The 19,722-nt window shown below is 46.3% G+C and overlaps 1 protein-coding gene across 3 annotated transcripts in view; it reads left to right on the top strand.

Moving 5' to 3' along the window:
• The window catches only part of KDM5B (lysine demethylase 5B), an 87,820-nt gene extending 78,911 nt beyond the window's left edge, over positions 1 to 8,909 (top strand). The window contains exons 23-28 of one of the 3 annotated variants that reach the window (XM_032878288.1): positions 2,039 to 2,524; positions 3,991 to 4,102; positions 5,219 to 5,373; positions 5,799 to 5,879; positions 7,079 to 7,399; positions 7,931 to 8,909. In XM_032878288.1, coding sequence (XP_032734179.1) covers positions 2,039 to 2,524; positions 3,991 to 4,102; positions 5,219 to 5,373; positions 5,799 to 5,879; positions 7,079 to 7,399; positions 7,931 to 8,068 — 1,293 coding nt within the window. In that variant the 3' untranslated portion in view covers positions 8,069 to 8,909. Of the gene's footprint in view, positions 1 to 2,038; positions 2,525 to 3,990; positions 4,103 to 5,218; positions 5,374 to 5,798; positions 5,880 to 7,078; positions 7,400 to 7,698; positions 7,869 to 7,930 lie in introns of those variants that run through there. The other 2 variants (XM_032878290.1, XM_032878289.1) reach the window with 2 other exon arrangements.
• Positions 8,910 to 19,722: the final 10,813 nt, after the last annotated feature.

Below are 19,722 nucleotides of genomic sequence, written 5' to 3'. Positions count from 1 at the left end.
GGGGCATAGGCTCCCCGCTGAGCAGAGAGCCCAGTGCAGGGCTCAATCCCAGGACCCTGAGATCAAACCTGAGCCAAAGGCAGCCGTTTAACCCACTGAGCCACCCACGCACCCCTCATTCTGGTTTTTTTAAGGTGCTGCTTTCCACTGTTAACTTCTATGGTCTATTTTTGTAAATCCATTTTCTTGAACTTCACATGCTGTATCTTTCAGAGTCTAGTCTCTCCTCATCTAGTGTATGAAGCCATGGCTTAAGAACTCAGACATTACTTGTTGACTTCATAGTAGAACTCTGAAAGACAAGCTGTCGGCTCTCCATTTGTGAGTTCTAGGAAGGCATCTTATCACATAACCCATGTATATATTGCCTGTACATTGTTTTTGTCTACAGAAACAGTGGATTTTTTAAAAATATGCCAAATTTTTTTGTTACCTAATTTACTTCTAGATCTTTTTGTTTCTTCCTACTCATTCATACTTTTTTTTTTTTCCCCGTTCCAAAAAGATAATGGAGAGTTCATTTTGGCCTTATGACTCAGGGCACCTCATCTGGTGAATCATAATGGGTCTGATGGTGGGTGGGTGTGATAACTGGGAATGGTTTTAACTGTAACAGGTTAACATTTTAAGGATTTGTGAATAGAATTGGGGAAAGGAATGGTTCCCACAGCCTGTAGCTTCTGTTTCTAGAGGGAGGAGCTCCATTTTAAAAGTCTACACTTTCGGGGCGCCTGGGTGGCTCAGCGGGTTAAGCTGCTGCCTTCGGCTCAGGTCATGATCCCAGTGCCCTGGGATCGAGTCCCGCATCGGGCTCTCTGCTCAGCAGGGACCCTGCTTCCCTCTCTCTCTCTCTGCCTGCCTCTCTGTCTACTGTGATCTCTCTCTGTCAAATAAATAAAATAAAAAAAAAAAATCTTTAAAAGTCTACACTTTCTCCTCCATTTATCTATATTTCTGTATCAGTGAAGTGCTGTTGGAGGACCATAGTGGTCCAGCCTTTTATAGGGGAAACTGGGTATTAAGTTCAAGGTGGTAGTAGCTAACTCTTAACGTAGCCAGTGATTTTAGTTTATCACATTTAAATAGCTTTTACTTCATGGTGCATAATGGATAAATCTGTAATGTCTAGACCTAGTTTATGTATTGGATAGCTTATATAGTTCATGAGTCCGTTCATATAAAGGTTCTAATTATGGACATCTTGTAAATACTGTTCAGGAATATGTTCAGTGTCACCTCAGGTTTTTACTGTGAAGTTGCTTCTGTTTATGAGTTATTTTCAAGACACTTATACAGGTTAACTGAGCTCCCCACTGTTCTGGGACATGGCTCGTGTATTAATAGGGAGGAAAGATTTTCCAATTTGAATATACCTGCCACACTCTGCACAAAAGCAACTTGCTTTTGTCTGTGCCCCAATGAGCTTATTTTCTAGCATGGACATGTGCGTGTGTACACGTGTGTAAGTGAAGTCTGATAAAGTGCTATTTAGTTCTTTCATGAGGTATCAGGTTCATTATCTACAATGGCTGTGTTCAGCACACACAAAGGCCTCAATGTTAAAGATTGTAGGAGGCATAAACTACCAGTCGTGTAGTGGCTGCTTTAGAGACTTTTTTACCCAAAGTGCCTCTCTAAAAGAACAGGAGCTAATGGAACTACGAAAATATGGAGAACCCCGGGAATTAGAGCATGCAGATGTGTGAGAAGCCTGTTTCTTTTAAGAGAAGTAAATGTGCAAGGAAGTTAGACTTTAAGTAGTAGCGTGTGCTCAGTCATTGCTCACATTGTTCACTGTGTGCCAGGCACAGGGCTGCCTCGCAGTCATCCCTGCAGGCCTGGGAGGTGGGCTCCGCTGTGAACCCCATTTAATACATGTGAACATTGAGCTGCAGTGGAATGTGCTGCCCAGGGCCACTCACACAGCTCAGTGAGCTGGAGCCAGGATTCGAACGTAGATCATCTACTCTGGGACCTGGGGTTTAGGAGAGGGCTAAATTCTCTCTGACGTTGTCCTTGATTGGTAACTCCTTTTTAGATGGCAACACTTGGGGAAGCTCGCCTAAGGGAAATGGAAGCCTTGCAGTCTCTCAGGCTAGCCAATGAAGGGAAGCTGCTGTCACCTGTCCAAGATGTGGAGCTGAGAGTCTGCCTGTGTCAGAAGGCCCCAGCTGCCCCCATGATCCAGTGTGAACTCTGCAGGGATGCTTTCCACACGAGCTGTGTGGCGGTACCCAGTATTTCACAAGGCCCCCGAATCTGGCTTTGTCCCCATTGTCGGAGGTCAGAGAAGCCTCCATTAGAGAAAATTCTGCCCCTGCTGGCCTCCCTGCAGCGTATCCGCGTTCGCCTTCCTGAGGGAGATGCACTTCGATACATGATCGAAAGAACGGTGAACTGGCAGCACAGAGCCCAGCAGCTGCTCTCATCAGGGAACCTCAAGTCTGTGCAGGATCGAGTGGGCTCGGGACTGTGGTATAGCAGATGGCAGGCCTCAGCGGGACAAGTGGCCGAGACAAATAAGGTGAGTCTGGACTTGTCTCTGCCGGTTCCTGGGATCTGCCCAGCTCTGTCCCTTTCCCTAATACCTTTGCTCTGGGACGGCTGCTGCTCCTGGCAATGGCTTGATACCAATGCTGGTGCCAGTGCTTGGTACCAGTGCTGACTGCGCAGCTCTCCACTTCGAGGGCTCTGTGTCCCTGCCGTGTTGTTTTCGTTTCCTCTGTTCCCGGCACTGGGAAGATGTCTCTCAGGCAGTCTACTTCTGGAGAGCAGTTTTCACCTTTTCATAGATAACGTAGCTGTCTACGTTTTCCCATTCTGTGGGATATATACTTAACGTACATGAATTTTTGGAATTTTTGCTTGACTGTTTTTTTCCCCTTGCTTCCTCTCGTGTAAGTCACTGACTAGAGGGGAAGGTGCTTTCTGCCTTGTGTCTCTTACTGCCCCTTGGGGAAGAAGTAGGTTTTGAAGTGTCTTGAGGACTGTGTTGCTTCTGAGGAAAGGCAGTGGCTTTCATACCAGCTGTGATCTTTCTGCTATAAAAGCCAGATTCTCCTGGCCATCACTGGGGTGGGCATAGTGTTTTGTCTTCTTCCATAGAAGGTGGCTGCAGGAAAAGAATGTGAAATAGCAGAACAGTAGAGTCAGGAGCGCCGTATTCAGTTGTCTTAAGAATTTGACCTGATTTTCAGATCTCGTACAGATTTTTCTAGCCGAGATCTCATAGCTTGCTTGTGCTATACTAACACAGACAGCGAATTATGAGTTAAATTGTTCAGCCGACCAAAGATAAAAGATAAAAAAAATTGATTTCTATCATATGTTTCCTTGTTTTCTTTTACATTTCTTTCCAGGCTTGTGAAATATAGGCAGTGCCTGGCACTTAGCAAATGATGAATTAAATTCTTGTTGCATAGGGTGAGTTGTGGTCATTTGGGTAGCCTACAGGGGAAACATGTATGTTCTTTATGTAAGATAGGCTAGAAGTTTACTTCTATTGATAAAAGGGGAGGACATAACTCATTTAACTTATTTACTAGTTCATAGTCAAAGGAGTGTTTCTCCTAGCACTTTTTAATAAACACTGAGGAAGGGAAGAAGGTGGATATGCATGAGATCTGGCAGTTCCTCACTCGGTTTGCTCAAAGGGGCACATGTCTGTGTTCATTGTGTTACAGCCTTCGTTAGGAGAATTACATAGGGAATACAAGGTTGTATGATCTGTTCTCATGCAAAGAAAATGCCTTATCTCCCAATGGTGGTCTTGATCTCTGTGGAATCAGTCCAGGTAAAACCAGGAAGACTAAAGGTTTGTTGGATATGAGTTGATTTAGCTTGATCTAAAATAATTAGAGACTTCTTTCAGTTGGGAATTGAAATCCTTCTTTCCTGTTTACCTGCTTGATAACCCAGACTACATTCCCTGGACTAGTAGAATTTTTAATCCTGAAAAAGCCTTTCTATAAAATGTTTTCCTTCCATTAGGTGTCTCAGCCTACTGGCACAACCTCCTTCTCCTTGCCTGATGACTGGGACAACAAAGCCTCATACGTACACTCTCCCTTCTCCAGTGGCCGAAGTTGCATCCCCCTCCATGGTTTGTATTTCGGATGAGGAGGAGCGGGGAGGGCTGGGTAAGATCAAGCAATCTTGCAGTAGGGTTTTGTTGTTCAGGTCCATACAAAGACTTTAGCCTCAGATTCGGATATGGGTTACTGTGTATTTGCAAGGTAGGAGAATGATCATGCTTGAAGGCTATAAATGCAAAACAAATAGAGAAAGGCTTTAACACACTGCTTCCAGGGACGAAAGGGTTAATCCCGTGCCAGCTGACATTTAAATACCAGTCATTTCAGTCAGATGCCATGTCACGGGTTCTGCTGGGATCTTAGACATAGTCTATACTTGAACCCTACCTCCTTTTTTTTCTGTGTTGACTCTTGAACAACACAGGTCCACTTAAACACAGATTTTTCTCAATAAATACATGACTGTAAATGTATATTTTCCTTGTGATTTTCTGAATAGTCTTTTCTCAGCTTACTTTATTCTGGAAATAGTATATAATACTTAAATATACAAAACGTGTCAATCAGCTTTATTGGTAAGGCTTCCAGTCAACAGTAGGCTGTTTTGGGGATGTATGAAGCATGAAGTTTTGTAGCATGAAGTTTTGGGGAGTTGAAAGTAATACGGATTTTCAGCTGTGCAGGCATGCAGCACCCCTGACTCCGTTGTTCAGGGGTCCGCTGTGCTTGTGTGTACATGGCTGTCCCAGGAGTTCTGCCTGGAGCCACAACCTAAGTTCTGACCCTTAGTCAGGCCCTCGTAGTATTTGTTTGGTAATGGGGTTGGAGCTACTCAGTTCACCCAGACTGCCCACGTCTTGCCCTGTTCCCTGCTTTCTGTTGAAGGCAGAAGCTATCCAGGCAGATGTACGGCCTCTTCCATATTAGCAGTAATTGAAAGTGAAGAAGGGATTCCTTGTAGAATTAGTACTTCCCCAGTAATCAGAAGCCTGAGAAAATCTTGTTTGGGCTCTTACTATATTATGGCTTTAAACACATTATGTGAACCTGACTGCAACTGAATATAATTTCCCAAGGAGAGAGTGGCAGTGGTTTGAGGGCTAGTCCTGCTTTGCTTGCATGTCCGCGTCCATGTGGAACACCCTCCATTTGTCGTCATTACGCTTTGGTGTGTTCTTTGACAGGTGTTAGTCCAGAAGTGAATGAACTGTTGATGGAAGCCCAGTTGCTCCAGGTATCCCTTCCTGAAATTCAGGAACTTTACCAGACTTTACTTGCAAAGCCAGCCCCTGCTCCGCAGACTGATCGAAGCTCACCAGCTAGACCCAGCAGTGAGAAGGTGCGTGTCCGCCGGGCAGCCAGGGAATACAGCCTGGCGTGGGGGGCATCCCGTCGAATTCGTTCAGTGAATGGGATTCTGTTTTCCATCCAGCAAAGGATGCAGACTTCTACCTCACAGCCTCCTTTCCTAAGGCTTTGATAAGCAGATGGGGCGGTAGGCATCACTCTGGCCTCACATCCTGGAGTTTGGTGCTGTTTTTTAAGTGACTGTGAATTTTTTTTTTTTTTTCCTTTTAGCATGGTGCTTTTCATCATCTCCATATGATAATAGCTAGAAGTAGAATTTTTTTCCTGTAAGAGAAAGACTGTAGAAATGAAAATATAATTATAGCTGGGAAGGCTTTTGGTACAAAGCTTTCAAAACTTAAAGAATATCTTGGAGTTAATGTTTAACAAATGTTTTAACTGCTCTAACCCTAACAGGACAGCTGGTGCGAGGACTGGGTCATCAGACTGAGGGGGCCCGTTTTGAGTGCTGACTTACTTGAAGGGGATAGATACCATGTATGTCCTACGTCTTAGCTTAATGATACTGCTACTCTTATGTTTCTTATGTTAGTGAGCTAGCTGACCTATAACATTCAGAACTCCTGATGAGGGTGCCTGGGTGTCTCAGTGCGTTAAGCCGCTGCCTTCGGCTCAGGTCATGATCTCAGGGTCCTGGGATCGAGCCCCGCGTGGGGCTCTCTGCTCAGCAGGGAGCCTGCTTCCCCCTCTCTCTCTGCCTGCCTCTCTGTCTACTTGTGATCTCTATCTGTCAAATAAATAAAATCTTAAAAAAAAAAAAAAAAACCCTCCTGATGAGAATGTAGTCAGGGTGAAGAGAAGAATCTCATTATCAACTATCATTTAGAATTTTATTTTTTTTATATTTTTAAATTTTAAAAAGATTTATTTATTTATTTGAGAGAACGTAGAAGGAGAGGGAGAGCAGACTCTCCACTGAGCATGGAGCCTGACGTGGAGCTCGATCTCACGACTCTGAGATCATGACCTGAGCCTAAAACAAAAGTCAGACCAGACGCTCAACCAACTGAGCCTCCCAGGTGCCCCTAGAATTTTATTTTTCATTATGATACCAAATAGTAGTGTAGCACCATTATTGATGACGTTCATTTAAGGCACTTTATTACTTTAAGGGGTTGGGATGTATGTCCTTCAGGAAGGGACGTATCAGCACGGTTCCTTAGAAGTCTGTGGTAAGAGGATAAGCATACACACCTAGGTAGGAACTACATGGTAGTCTTTTACTCCTGTAGTTGGTGAAGAGAAGAATGTAGGCATCTGCCCATCTTCTGCTGCTAATTTGAAAGCTAATCATGTCTTTAACATTTCCTTTTTCTACTCTTTCTTTTGATAGCACTAGCAGTTAAGTTAGCTAAACCCAAACAGGTTGTCCTGTAGGACGTGAGAGGACGTGGTGGCAGGGGTGTTAGGATGCGGGTTTGGGTTTTTTTGGTTTGGTTTTTTGTTTTGTTTTGTTTTTTCTTCAGTAAGTCTTCTCTACACCTGATGTGGGGCTCGAACTCACCCCCAGGTAAAGTTGAGTGCTCTTCCCCGACTGAACCAGCGAGGCGCCCCGGGTTGCAGGCTTTTTTAATGTTGATGAGAGATCATCCGGTTTCTCATACAGCTAATAGTTCACTAGTTTGGGTAACAGGCAGACGGCCGGCTAAAATCCAATTTGCCTATCTTCCACCCAGAATGAGTGCTGCCGCGGGAAGCGAGACGGAATCAACAGTCTTGAGAGAAAACTGAAGAGACGCCTGGAAAGAGAAGGCCTCTCCAGTGACCGATGGGATCGAGTTAAAAAAGTGCGGACCCCCAAAAAGAAGAAAATCAAACTGAGCCACTCCAAGGACATGAACAGTTTCAAGTTAGAGAGAGAGCGTAGCTATGAGTTAGTCCGTTCTGCCGAAACTCACTCCCTGCCCTCAGATACATCCTATTCGGAACAGGAGGACTCTGAGGATGAAGATGCCGTCTGCCCCGCTGTGAGCTGCCTGCAGCCAGAAGGAGATGAGGTCAGTGAGGTTTGGGCCATAGAGGACGTGCTTTCCCTTAACTCAGAAACCCTGTAAGCTACACCTCATCTCGCTGGGTCTTTCTCTCCTGCTTCTGTGCTTTGAGCTGATCTGAATGGATTGCTCAGCCCTCCCCCACTGATACCTCTGCTCTTACATCGTTCCTGGGCCTTCTCCCTTCTCTTGAAGAAACTCTTCCTCTTCCCTTTTTCCTTTTCCTGCTCTTCCAGCTTTCACCTCCCGGCGCTAAGAAGGTGGGAGGGATGCTGACGTAATGCCCTTTTGCTTACTTATCACAGGGCGGCGCTGTCTTAACCCCAAAGCAGTCACGACTTGAAGAATGGCTTTGACTTGGTTGCTTTGGCTGGTGGGCCAGCTGCACTCATGTGGCATAGCTGTTGTGCCGGAGGTCCCAGCGGTGGGACGGTGGCCGCTGGTGGCACACGGCCTGAATATCTTGAGGCTGGCCTGCCCAGCGTCGCATCACATTTTTTCCTCTGAAAACCCCGTCTCCCTGCTCTTTGTAACCAGGTGGACTGGGTCCAGTGTGATGGCAGCTGCAATCAGTGGTTTCACCAGGTCTGTGTTGGTGTTTCTCCAGAGATGGCAGAGAAGGAAGACTACATCTGTGTGCGCTGTACTGTGAAGGACGCACCAAGCCGAAAATAAAAACACAAACACAAACACAAACACCCCCACCCCCAACCACTTAATGTAATTCAGGACTCCAACCAAGAAGATTTCTTCAGTTTCTCAGCAAAGCTGCAGGACTGGTATTCAGACCAGCCTGTAAACGGTGCTATTTCTATTCCTTACGGGATCATTTTTCCAGAACTCTTTGAAAAAAAGAAAAAACAACTAAAAAATTTTTTGACACTTTTTGTATTTTTTTCCTTAAGAGCTGTTTGTGGTGGTTGAGGTGTGAAATGCTGACTGGTTTTTTTGCAGGGGTTTCCAGCAATTTGGAAGGCATTGGAGCTTTCACCTTTTCGTGTACAGCATTAAAGTCTTACCTCTGTCTGGGATTTACCGGCTTAAGAGTCCAACTCCGTTCCAGTGCCCAGAAGGGCTGCAGAGATTCCAGTAAATCCTCATTTGAGGAATTTCTCTCTTGTTTACTCTGTTACCATATTGGGGAACTTAAGTTTTTCACTTTTGGGGTTTTTGTTTGTTTCTTTATCCACTTTTCTTTTTCCTGGTAGACTAGGTTTATTTATCAAAGCAATAACTTCTATGTTGGTTTCAGTGGCTGGAATTAAAACAAAACAAAACAAACTTCCAAACAGTGTGTTGGTGCTTTAGCATTTGGTTGATGTACAGAACACAAATGTCTAGTTTCTAGTGTCACTGATGAACTAGTGATGTAGAAAAGAGACTGCTCTGTAAGTAATTGCCACAGCTGTATTTTGGCTTTTCCCCTGCCCCTTCCTTCCTCTCCTACTATTTTTTTGGTAGCTTGTATCAAATGTTGCAGTTTATATTGTGGAATAAATCCTTGGTCCTAATTTAACACTAAATGCTGGTTATTTAGAACCATTAGACTACAGCTTCATACGCCCCTCTACTTGGTGGGCTTGGAAGAGCAAGAGGGGGGTTGCTTGCTTTTGCCTCTGCCCAAATAGGCTACAGCAGCGGTGGACGGTTCTTCTGTATCCTGTTCTGTTTGGTGGGCCATATGCCTCCCGTCTCTACTAATAAAGAACCCCACCTAGTCTTCAAGGAATAGAACTTGTCTTTAAAGCCATGATGCTTTTCAGTAAGCTTTTCAGAATGGTGGCAAAGCATTCCAGTCCTCCTTGTGAGAATGATGTCTTCATTATATTGGAATTGATAGGAAAACCTGGTTTAGGGTTAAGATGTCAAAAGGAAATCTAAGGAAGATGGTCTTGCGGAGGGCTGGGAAGGTGTGGGTCAAGGGACAGCTTGTAAACATGCAGGCTCTGCCTCCGACACTTCCTTCCCTGTCTCTGACTCTAGCTGTTGTTACTGGTTGTCCGTAGTCCACAGTCTTTCTCCTCCTCTCTTTTTTAAAAGGCTCTGTTCTGCAGTGAAGAAGGCCTTCTGCTGAACAGAACACACTCTCGCTTGGGTTTTCATCTTCTGTCGGTCATACTTATCCACCACCACCACCCCCCATTCTATAGCCATAAACCAGGAGATGGGTACAACTAGTGGGTCTTGAATGAAAGAAAACAAAAACAGCAGTTTGTGATGTAGCAGAGATTGAAATGATGCAATTCAAATAATTAAATCTCTTTAAGAATGACTTGCAATTGTCTGCAGTTTTCCCACAGTTGTTGTGATGTCTGTTCTCGTCTGTTGAGGGTTCTGGGGCCAAAAGAAGAGTCTCCAGAGGACAATCTGGAATAATCGTGCTTTGGCCTTTTTTAAGTATCCGAATTCTTAGAACCCCTGACACCGGGACAGGATGCCAGCTGTCCCAATTCCATTGCGAATATAAGCTAAAAGGATACACTGCAGTTAAAATAAAGCCTTTGCCTTTAGAGAGCTTTTGCCCATCTGGTATGTACCTCCTGTGCCCCCTCCTCGTTTTTCTTCTCACGTGTGGGTTGTCCACAGTCCCTGACGACAGCGTTCCCAGTGAGGTAGCTTCTCTGCCTCTCTGAGTCAGAGGGGAAGGGCAAGAATGTGTGTATTTGCTGCCCCCTCTCCCAGGAGAGAGCCTCTGATGTTTTCACATACGATGATACTGAAGTTGGAGAGAGTTGTCACCTGCCCACTGTTAAGAACCCAGATCTCGACTGCAGAGTGGTATTATCTAAGAACTTGTTTACGCGGTGTTAGCTGTGAAGCCGGGCTGTGTCCTAGAGAAATTTCTGCACCTGAGAAAGAGGAGAAAACACAGAGAAACTGATGCTTCACCTCCGTAGTCCTGCAGCTGCATGAGGTGTGAGAAGGAAGGACCGTCAGCTGGAGTCTGAGCTGGGAGGGGGAAGGAGTCTAGTGAACTCAGCTCCAGAGGGCCGATGACTGCCTCTGCCTCATGCCGGTGGCTCTTGTGTTTTTGTTTTTTCCTTCTTCCAAATCAGACTAGTGGATTTCTTACATGGACTCAAGAAAGGGCTTGTTTCTTATGTAGGCTCTAGGCTGGAGAAAGGTTGTGTAATTTAGACTAGCTGTAAAGGAGTTAGACTTCTTTTCACAATTTCATTTCAGTATCGTGGGAGGTGGAACTTATTTCTTCTATTTCAAGGTTAGCCTAAAGCCAGAGATGCTGTCCATGGTGGTGGAAGTTGGTAAAAGCCTGCATTTCCGTGCTTCATTCTGCCATACAGAGCTTCAAAAAATGCTATATAAAGATCTTGAGACTTTAGGTCTTCCGTTTTGACAGAAGTATCTGGTATTCACTTAATTTGCTGTTACAATTAACCTGACCCTTTGGTATTTATGCAGGATAACCGTGAGAACAAAGTGGAGGCCTACCTGGAAAGAGGGTAAAACTTGGTGTTGCATTGTACGTTTTGTTGAACTCTGAAGGCCCTTTTGTAATGGGTTTCTGCCTCTTCTGTTTTTTCATAATCTTGCTGGGTATTTGGCACTGTATTAAGACCTGCCTCTGGCTTGGATCAGGCACTGAGTGATATTTTGTGCTCCTGGGTGTTCTGGGCTTAGCCCTGCCTAGATTTCTTGCTATATAGCACAGATTGGAATGGATTATAGATGCTATTATATACCTGTAACAGGAGATAGAATTGAACGACAGATACTTCAAGAGTGATTACCCATCACCATTCAGTATCTGTGCTAGTCAGTGATAGGTGTCTACCTATATTAAGAGGCCTTTCGTTGCCATATTGATGTAGAAAACACAGTCCTCTTCTGATGAAAGTTTACCTGTTGGGAAGAAGAGCTGAGGAAAACAGTGAAGATCCCAGTGCCTTGATTTAGCTCCATATGAGAGTCGGAGTCCTTTCTCAGCTCCTGTTTGGGCACCAGAGCGATGGCCTCACACCTTTTGCCCCTGTCATCAGCCTCTTGCATGTAGCTCCTCAGGCTTCCCAACTTTCTGAGAGGTTCCATGTGTAACTAACTTGTAATTGAAATGTTACTGAAAAGCTGCCTAAACAAAATATTGTATAAAGTAGGAACTTGTGTAAAGTAATACTGTTGTAAATCCATTTCGAAAGTATAAAGAATCAATTTGTAAAGTGTATATTTCACGTCTTCCAAATTTATGTAAAGTTTTCATGTATCATGATTGCTTACATAGGAATACATCTTTACATTTTTGTCAGTATGAATGGAACCCAGCAACAGGCCATCCAGCTCCCTGTCCTGGCTCTGGGTTAATTGTAAAGAATGGAGGGCTGGGACATGGTGGGTTTGGACATGTCTTTTATTTTCAGGACAACTGCTGCATTGCCATCGAGGGATGGAATTGTGATGTCATTTGATCTGTTCCAGGTGAGTGGAGGCCAAAAGACTATTCTTTGTTTCCCCTAAGTTGGAAAAACAGAGAAATTAAAAAGTTGCCTTTCTGGGGAAACAAAAGTTACTATTTTTTTTTTTTTAATAAATGCCCAAAAGCACCCTCTCCAAAACATAAAAAAAATAAAAAATAAAAATCCAGCTCCCAGCAGTCTCCTCCCCACTCAAAGTTAGAGAGGAGTGCATGTTCTAGCCCTGACTCCTCCTCTTGTCCCGTGCCAGTGGTTTCTCACCATAATTTTAGTGGGAATTTAAACAAAAGCCGCTTTTACATATGATTGGGATGGGTAGTTTAACAGTTAAAAAGTCAGTTGAGTGTGAAAAAGTTGTACACTTAAGTTAGCCATACAGCATAGTTATCATACATATGCTTACGAATAAACTCTAAAAGTGAGGAAAATTATGGTTAGAGGGCAAGGGACCTTCATTCACAATAATCATGATGAATGATCTATGATTTTCAGCTTGAACTTTCTTAAAGTGAACCCTACTCTAACATGGGGCTCAAATTCCGCACCCCGAGATCAAGAGTCGGCGTGCTGTACTGACTGAGCCAGCCAGGAGCCCTAGCTTGGACTTCTTTTAAAATGGATAAAGAATTTAGACATTGTGAAGGAACTGGACTTCAGGATTCTAGATAATTTACTCATTTCTCCAATCTATAGTTTGACCTAAAGCTAATTTAATAGCAAGTTTTATAAGCATCTCAATATTCACATCACTTGTATGCCTAATGTGGGACTCGAACTCACAACCCTGAGGTAGAGAGTCACATGCTCTACTGAGTCAGCCAGTCACGTGCTCTACTGACTCCCCCAATCTAGTTTTTATACAGGTTCTTTTCACACATTTCATTGGTTGTGCAATAATGAGAACATAATTACTTGCACAGATGAAGTAGTATAGGATGAGGAACAAATGCGGCTCCACAGGTGATCAGAAGGGAGCAAATTACCAGCGCTCTTCAGGCCAAGACCACCAGTACCTTTTACAGAAAGTACAACAAGCTTAGCTTAAGCTAGACTTGGTCCAGCTCTTGTGAGGCTTTCTCAGCCACTCGGAGGAGGCTGTTGTTAGAGATGACCTGTAGCCTCTGGAACTGGCCCTACGCGCTGACCAGTTAGCGCACAGAGAATTCTGTTCCTTTAGTGCTAACGGAGTCCCTGTCACGGTCACTGTTCCTTAGGGTGACGTCTCAAGGTGTAGGTAGCAAGTATCCCTATTTCACAGGTTTAAAAACTAAAGCAAGCCTGTCCTAGGTCAGGTGGGCTTAGGAATGTGAGGAGACTGATCTGGAAGAACCAATCCCTCAGTGTGGTTTGTTGGTTTCTGGTCTGGGGCTCTTTGAGTCTCAAAGGACTCAGCATATTGGCTCCTGGCATTGGTGACGCCGCTTTACCCTCTGCCCCAGCCCCCACCTTCCTCTTGTCTCCAGACAGTAGGCAAGGAGTGGGCAAGTATGACCGAGGTCGTAGTCCCCAGTGGGCCATTTGTTCTGTTGTGACTGTGGTTGTGAGAGTCTTTTTATTTTCTAGAGATGACATGGTCCAGCAGCCATCACTAGCCTTGAAGTGGCCACTCCTGAATGGGCAAAATGCCCTCAACAAGTTTCGTTTTCCTGACAGTGAGAACACGGTCCATAACGTGTGTCCCATGAGAGTGCTGGCCCTCCAGAGACCTGTGTGTCCCCTCAGGCAGTTTCATGAGCGGAGGCGGGTCACGGGCACAGGCCTCTCAAACTTGTCGTGTATGCCTTGCAAGATGACTGAGCATGGCGGGTGCGAGTGTCCAGACTGTTCTCATGATCTCTTCGTTGCTGTCCCACCCCGTTGTCACCCCACCTGAAGAAATTCTTCAAGGGGGGAATAGGCGGCTTAGAGTGGGGCTTCTTACCGAATCCAGGGGAAGTGGTGTCCAGAAACCGAAGCAGAGGAGAGTCTGAAGAAGGAATAAGTCCGTGTGGGCGCTCTGTTGATTAGGCAGCTGCCTTCGGCTCAGGTCATGATCCCAGGGTCCTGGAATCAAGCCCCGCATCGGGCTCCCTGCTCAGCGGGGAGCCTGCTTCTCCCTCTCTCACTGCCTGCCTCTCTCCCTACTTGTGCTCTTTGTTAAATAAAATCTGAAAAGTGTGGCGGGATACGAAAGCTCTCAGACTTCCTAGTCTATACATGGGTGCGTGTCCCTGAAGGAGCCACTACTAGAGGCAACCCTGGCTGTCGCTCCAGGCTTGGCCACCAGGGAGCGCTACTTGGTTGCCATAAACGCCATGGATCTTCCTGCCATGTTGATGTAGGTTCTCTTTAGATTGACCGGGAGGGAAACAAATTAGGCTATTTTTAATAGGAGTTAAGGCTCCAGTCCTTTCTTGCACACGACCCCCCCCCGACTTTGGTTTTTTAATAAGTTTATAAATCCAAGGGAAAATGGGAAAGGTAGAGATTAGGAATAAAGGTCCTCTTGGTTCAGGGATTGGGATATAAGGGAAAACCCCAGAGAGAGGCTGGCCTGATCAGAGGAGTGAGGTGAGCTGATTGGAAGCCTGTGTCTTCCTCAGGGCCACCCTCATTGGGCCATAACAAAACTGACATGTATAATGGAGGGCTTTCTATGAATCCGTAGTGGCTGGGTCCTCGAGGAAGCAGATGTAGGAGCTGGTCATTATCTCTGCTGGGTGGTGATAGACTGAGTACTGAGGAAGTTGGGGAGTGTAGGATTTGCGCTGAGCTAGAATACGGATAGAATTTGTATGAGGCTTGAAGCCAGTTGCTGAGCCAGACCTCAAACCCATATCCTGCTAATACGTGGCTCCTGCTTTTTCCACTGTGCTGTGACCTCTACCACATTCCTAAGTTCTTTTTTAAAATGCTTATATAAGGGCACCTGGGTGGCTCAGTCAGTTAAGCAGCTGCCTTCGGCTCAGGTCATGATTCTGGGGACCTGGGCTCCAGCCTTGCATGGGGCTCCCTGCTGGGTGGAGAGCCTGTTCCTTCCTCTCCCTCTGCCTGCTGCTCTGCCTGCTTGGGCACGTGCTCTCTTTCAAATAAAAATCTAAATAAATAAAATGCTTATACAACACAAATGGCCAGGTAGTATTCTTCGGGGCTTTACATCTATTAGTTAATCCTGCTAACAGAAACGAAGTAGGGGGGCCTGGGTGGCTCAGTGGGTTAAAGCCTCTGCCTTCAGCTCAGGTCATGATCCCAGGATCCTGGGATCAAGTCCCCAGTCAGGCTCTCTGCTCAGCAGGGAGCCTGCTTCCTCCTCTCTCTCTGCCTGCCTCTCTGCCTACTTGTAATCTCTGTCAAATAAAATAAAATAAAAGACAACCAAGCATCTTTAAAAAAAAGTAGTAGTAATATTTCCCTCTGGGTATGGGTGGGTGGCAGGATTTTGATGCAAAATTGTGCCCTTAATTGTTAGCTTTAGAATTTGAAATAGGAGGGCACCTGGGTGGCTCAGTGGGTTAAAGCCTCTGCCTTCGGCTCAGGTCATGATCCCAGGGTCCTGGGATTGAGCCTCGAATTGGGCTCTCTGCTCAGCAGGGAGCCTGCTTCCCCATCTCTCTTCCTGCCTCTCTGCCTACTTGTGATCTCTGTCAAATAAATAAAATCTTTAAAAAAAAAAAAATTTGGAATAGGGAGCACATCAGTATTTCTTTTGCTCCACATCCAGATCCTTTGAAGGAGGGACATTCAGGATTCCTATACCTTTTTGCCCAGGAAGATAGCGGTCTATTTCCTAGCTGAACTAATGGCAATTTCAGTTCTCTTTCTTGCTTCTACTATTAATGCTCTAATACACTGCTGCCCTGGGGCGGGGCGGCGTGATTTACTGGGGAGGAAAGTGGGTGTTTGCCCGGGACCTCAGGACAAGCCTACAGAAACGTCTCTTACTTAATAAGCAACACAAGAGGGCAGCAGAGGACCAGGATTGGGCTGTTTTCCTACCCGGTTCCCAGAGCTGGTATGGAGCCCACTGGAGGGGAGGCCGTGGTAGGCTTAGACACTCAAGATCATTCTTTGTATCTTTGCTTTTCTGTAACCTGCCTTCAGACACAGACTAATACGATGTTAACCCCTTTACAAAGTTCAGTTCTTTGTCTAACTCGCTGTTTAGAAAGAGCTTGAGTTGTAGACTTAAGATCGAAGCCCAGGCTTTGGGTCCTCATTCCACCTAAGGCAGAGCAAATTCCTAAACCGCTGGCTATCCTAATCATGTGCCCAGCATACTGAGCACCTCCTATATTCTTAGCCCTGCACTAAGTTTTATAGACTCAGGGTGGATAGAACATGGACATTGCACCCGAGGAGCTCCAAGTTTAGCGTAGAAGATCTCTATGTGAACAGTTTCTTCTCTAGTGGGCATGCATAATTGTGATGGAGCCAGAGGAGAGCAAGGCTTCGGAAAAGTGAAAAGTTGACACTTGAACTATGTCCTTCCCAAACTGGCCTTGCTGAGGATGAAGGCTTAGCACATTTAAAATGAAGACTGGTTGGGGCGTCTGGGTGGCTCAGTGGGTTAAGCCTCTGCCTTCAGCTCAGGTCATAATCTCGGGGTCCTGGGATCATCGAGTCCTGCATCGGGCTCTCTGCTCAGTGGGGAGCCTGCTTCCTCCTCTCTCTCTGCCTGCCTCTCTGCCTACTTGTGATCTCTGTCAAATAAAATCTTTTAAAAAAACAAAATGAAGACTGGTTAGAACGCCTGGGTGGCTCAGTCGGTTAAGTGTCTGCCTTCAGCTCAGGTCATGATCCTGGGGTCCTGGGATTGAGTCCCACATCCAGCTTCTTGTTCAGTGGGGATCCCTCCGTTTGTGCTCTCTCTGACAAAATCTTTTTTAAAAAATTAAGACTGGTTTACAAGATCCCCAGGGACATCATTCCTCCCTCCCTCACCCAAGTTTGGTTTAACAACAGCTACCTAGAGCACCACCTAAGGTAGTCAAACAGGGACAGCAAATTGTTCCAGCGACTGAGTAGGAGTAGGTCTTACCTAAGAGTGGGACACTTGGATACACGCACTCTGCTGTGTGAGTGGAGAAGGAGGGAAGTGGTCCTATGAGTCTGCTTAGCACCTGCAAGGATTCACAATGTGACCAGAGCAAGATGTACATCTGGGGCAAGCTGAGGAAGAAGACATTTCGGGCAAAGAAGTGCCATGTAATAAGAAGGGCCAACCCAGCCCTTAGTGTGTGCCAGGCATTCTTCTGAGCACTTTGCATATATAAAGTAATTTAGTCTTTACAACATCCCAGTGTGGTTGGCACTATCATACCCATTTTACAGATGAGAAACTGGAACTTAGGTTAAGACTGAAGGCCATCTAACTGGTACGTAGAGGAGCCAGGATTCTAACCCAGACAGCCTACTTCCAGGGTCTGGACCCATAAAAACAAGATAGAAGCTCTCTTGAGTCTAGCCTCTGGCTCTCCAAAGCAATCAGCCCTTCCTAAAATTCCCCAGCAAACCTGCTGCCGCCCTTCAATGCTGCGGGTTTTCTCCTTCCCACCACCAGTAGGCTGAGGCTTATAGAAGCCTTATTTTTAGAGGAGTGAGTGAACATTCTTCTCTTTCCTAAACTGGTTTGGGTGTTCAGCTGCCTCATTAACATCCCGCTATCTGCTGCCTCGGGGTACAGGGTGCCAGTGGCATACAGGCCCGTGTGCAGGGACCCTGCCCTCGGGGGCTTCCTGGGGGAGGATAGTGGCTCCCCTCAGCTCCCCTCCAGCACCTCCGCCCACCAGTAGCCAAGTCCCCTTAGTTGGGACTGAGGTCAGGCAGATTTATTGTGTTCCTGGCAACAAGACCAAGTCAGTACGAGAAAACCAAGACCTTTAGTGATAAAAGTTGCATAAGCATAAGTCTGGAGAGTCTCCAGGTGACTGGCCTAACTGGAAAGAGGACCTGCCCCGAGATCAGCTGCCCTTGAGGGGCCAGAAGCTGTGGTCAGTGGCTCCTAAGCCCCACGCAAGACCCAGCAGGCCTGCGTTGCCTGTGGGGCTTAGCTGCACGCACACAGAGCCCTCTTCAGTCCAGACAGGAGCTGGCACCTAACATGGCTCCCTAGGGGGCAGGGGGCAGGCTCAGAGTTCTGGGTCCTTTTCGAACCTTCCCCTAGCAGAGCTGGCTTCTAGACTTACTGAAGTTCCCTGGGTGCTCTGGGGCCAACGGGGAGGCGCCTCTTTGGTGCCTCTTAGCGCCAGAAGCAATAATTACTGCTGAGTGCTTACTAGGGTGTCTGGTACAGTGCCAGGAGCTGGATCCCCTCAGTTAACTAATCCTGTAAGCCCATCTCTGTGAAGTCACCTAACTTGCCTGAGGGCTTGTGAGAGGCGAGTTGAGATTTGAATCCTGGCAACTGGGCTCCAGAAGCCCAACTGGTGACCTCTTTCCATACCGCCTCTTTTGAGAAGCCAGCAGGGGAAGGGACCTTACAGGATCTCCAAACCTACCCCCTAGTGAGTGGTTTTTCCAAAACATAAAACTGGCCCTGCGCTTCTTGTGTTCCTTCACAGTTTCTCTGGCCTCTGAAGAAAATCCAGACAGCCTGATCTGCCGGACCCATCGTGATGTTGCTTTTGCCCCCCTGATCTTTCCTGATTCCCCAGAGCCACCCCTCACTCCATAACCCCCCCGGGAGCGATTTCCATTTCCTTAAGCAGAATAATAGTCACTATCTTTTATTAAGACCCCGCTTTTACATTATTTGATCTTCACAACAATGCCTTAAGGTAGGTGGCGAAGTCTCCAACAGAGAAAGAAATGGAGGCTTTAGAGATGTTAAGAAATGTGCCCAAGGTCCCAGCTTCCTGACTTGGACTTTGAAGATCTGCAGTGAGTGCGGTACCTTCTTTAACCAGGCAGGTGTCTCTGCTTGGAGCACCTTCCCCTTCATCGCCCACCTGGACAACCAGCCCTTCCTTTGAAGGCAGCTGAAGGTTCTTGCATCAGGGAAGCCTGCCATTAGTTCTTGCCCTCCTACCCTGTGGAGTTGGTGGCTCTTACCGCCTCCATGCCATACACTGTATACTCTTCTGGCGCGCATGTCTCACTCCCTGCACTGTGGCTGCTTATTTCCCCGCCCATCCTCCCTAACTAGGCTCTGAACTCCTTTGGTACTCACCTCCACGTGGCCAGACCCTAGCACAGTGCCTGGCAGACAATATCCTTGGTGGTGGTAAAACTTTGTGACTAGGGTGATGATGACATGAGTCAATGAGTCTGCAGTTTATGAGATTTTGTTCCAGATTTACACCTAAGACCGAGAGGAAGTTGGCAGATGGCCCTGGGACCCCCAAGCAAAGAGCATATCCTTCCTAGAGCTTCTTCCCCAGATGTCCTCTGATCTAGCTTCTGATGCTTCCCTTCCACAGCTAGGGCACACACCAACGGCACATCTGCAATACAACCTCAGTTTATGGAGGGTTTTTTTTTTTTTTTAAGATTATTTATTTATTTGACAGAGATCACAAGTAGGCAGAGAAGCAGGTGGCAGGGGGAAGGAGGCTCTCCACCGAGTAGAGAGTCCGACGTGGGGCTCGATCCCAGGACCGATCCCAGGACCCTGAGGGGCCTGAACCAAAGGCAGTGGCTTAACCCACTGAGCCACCCAGGCACCCCAGTTTATGGAGAGTTTTAATGGACAAGGGAACATTAAAGGGCCAGGGTTAATGATTCAAAAAGTGTTTCAACTGACTTGTTTTCCATCCCCTCGATGACAAGTAGCTTTATTTTTGGTTTAAGATTTTTTTATTCCTCAAACTCTATCCCCAATGTGGGGCTCCTACTCCTGTCCCCAAGGTCAAGTCACATGCTCTCCGGACTGAGCCAGCCAGGTGCCCCAGTGATGGGTAGCTTCAAAGCCCATGTTCGCTCCCT

Source organism: Lontra canadensis, unplaced genomic scaffold (assembly GCF_010015895.1).
Source record: "Lontra canadensis isolate GAN:19392208 unplaced genomic scaffold, GSC_riverotter_1.0 scaffold63, whole genome shotgun sequence".
In the NCBI taxonomy this organism is placed as follows: Eukaryota; Metazoa; Chordata; class Mammalia; order Carnivora; family Mustelidae; genus Lontra; species Lontra canadensis.
This window is presented reverse-complemented; position numbering and strand designations above follow the sequence as displayed.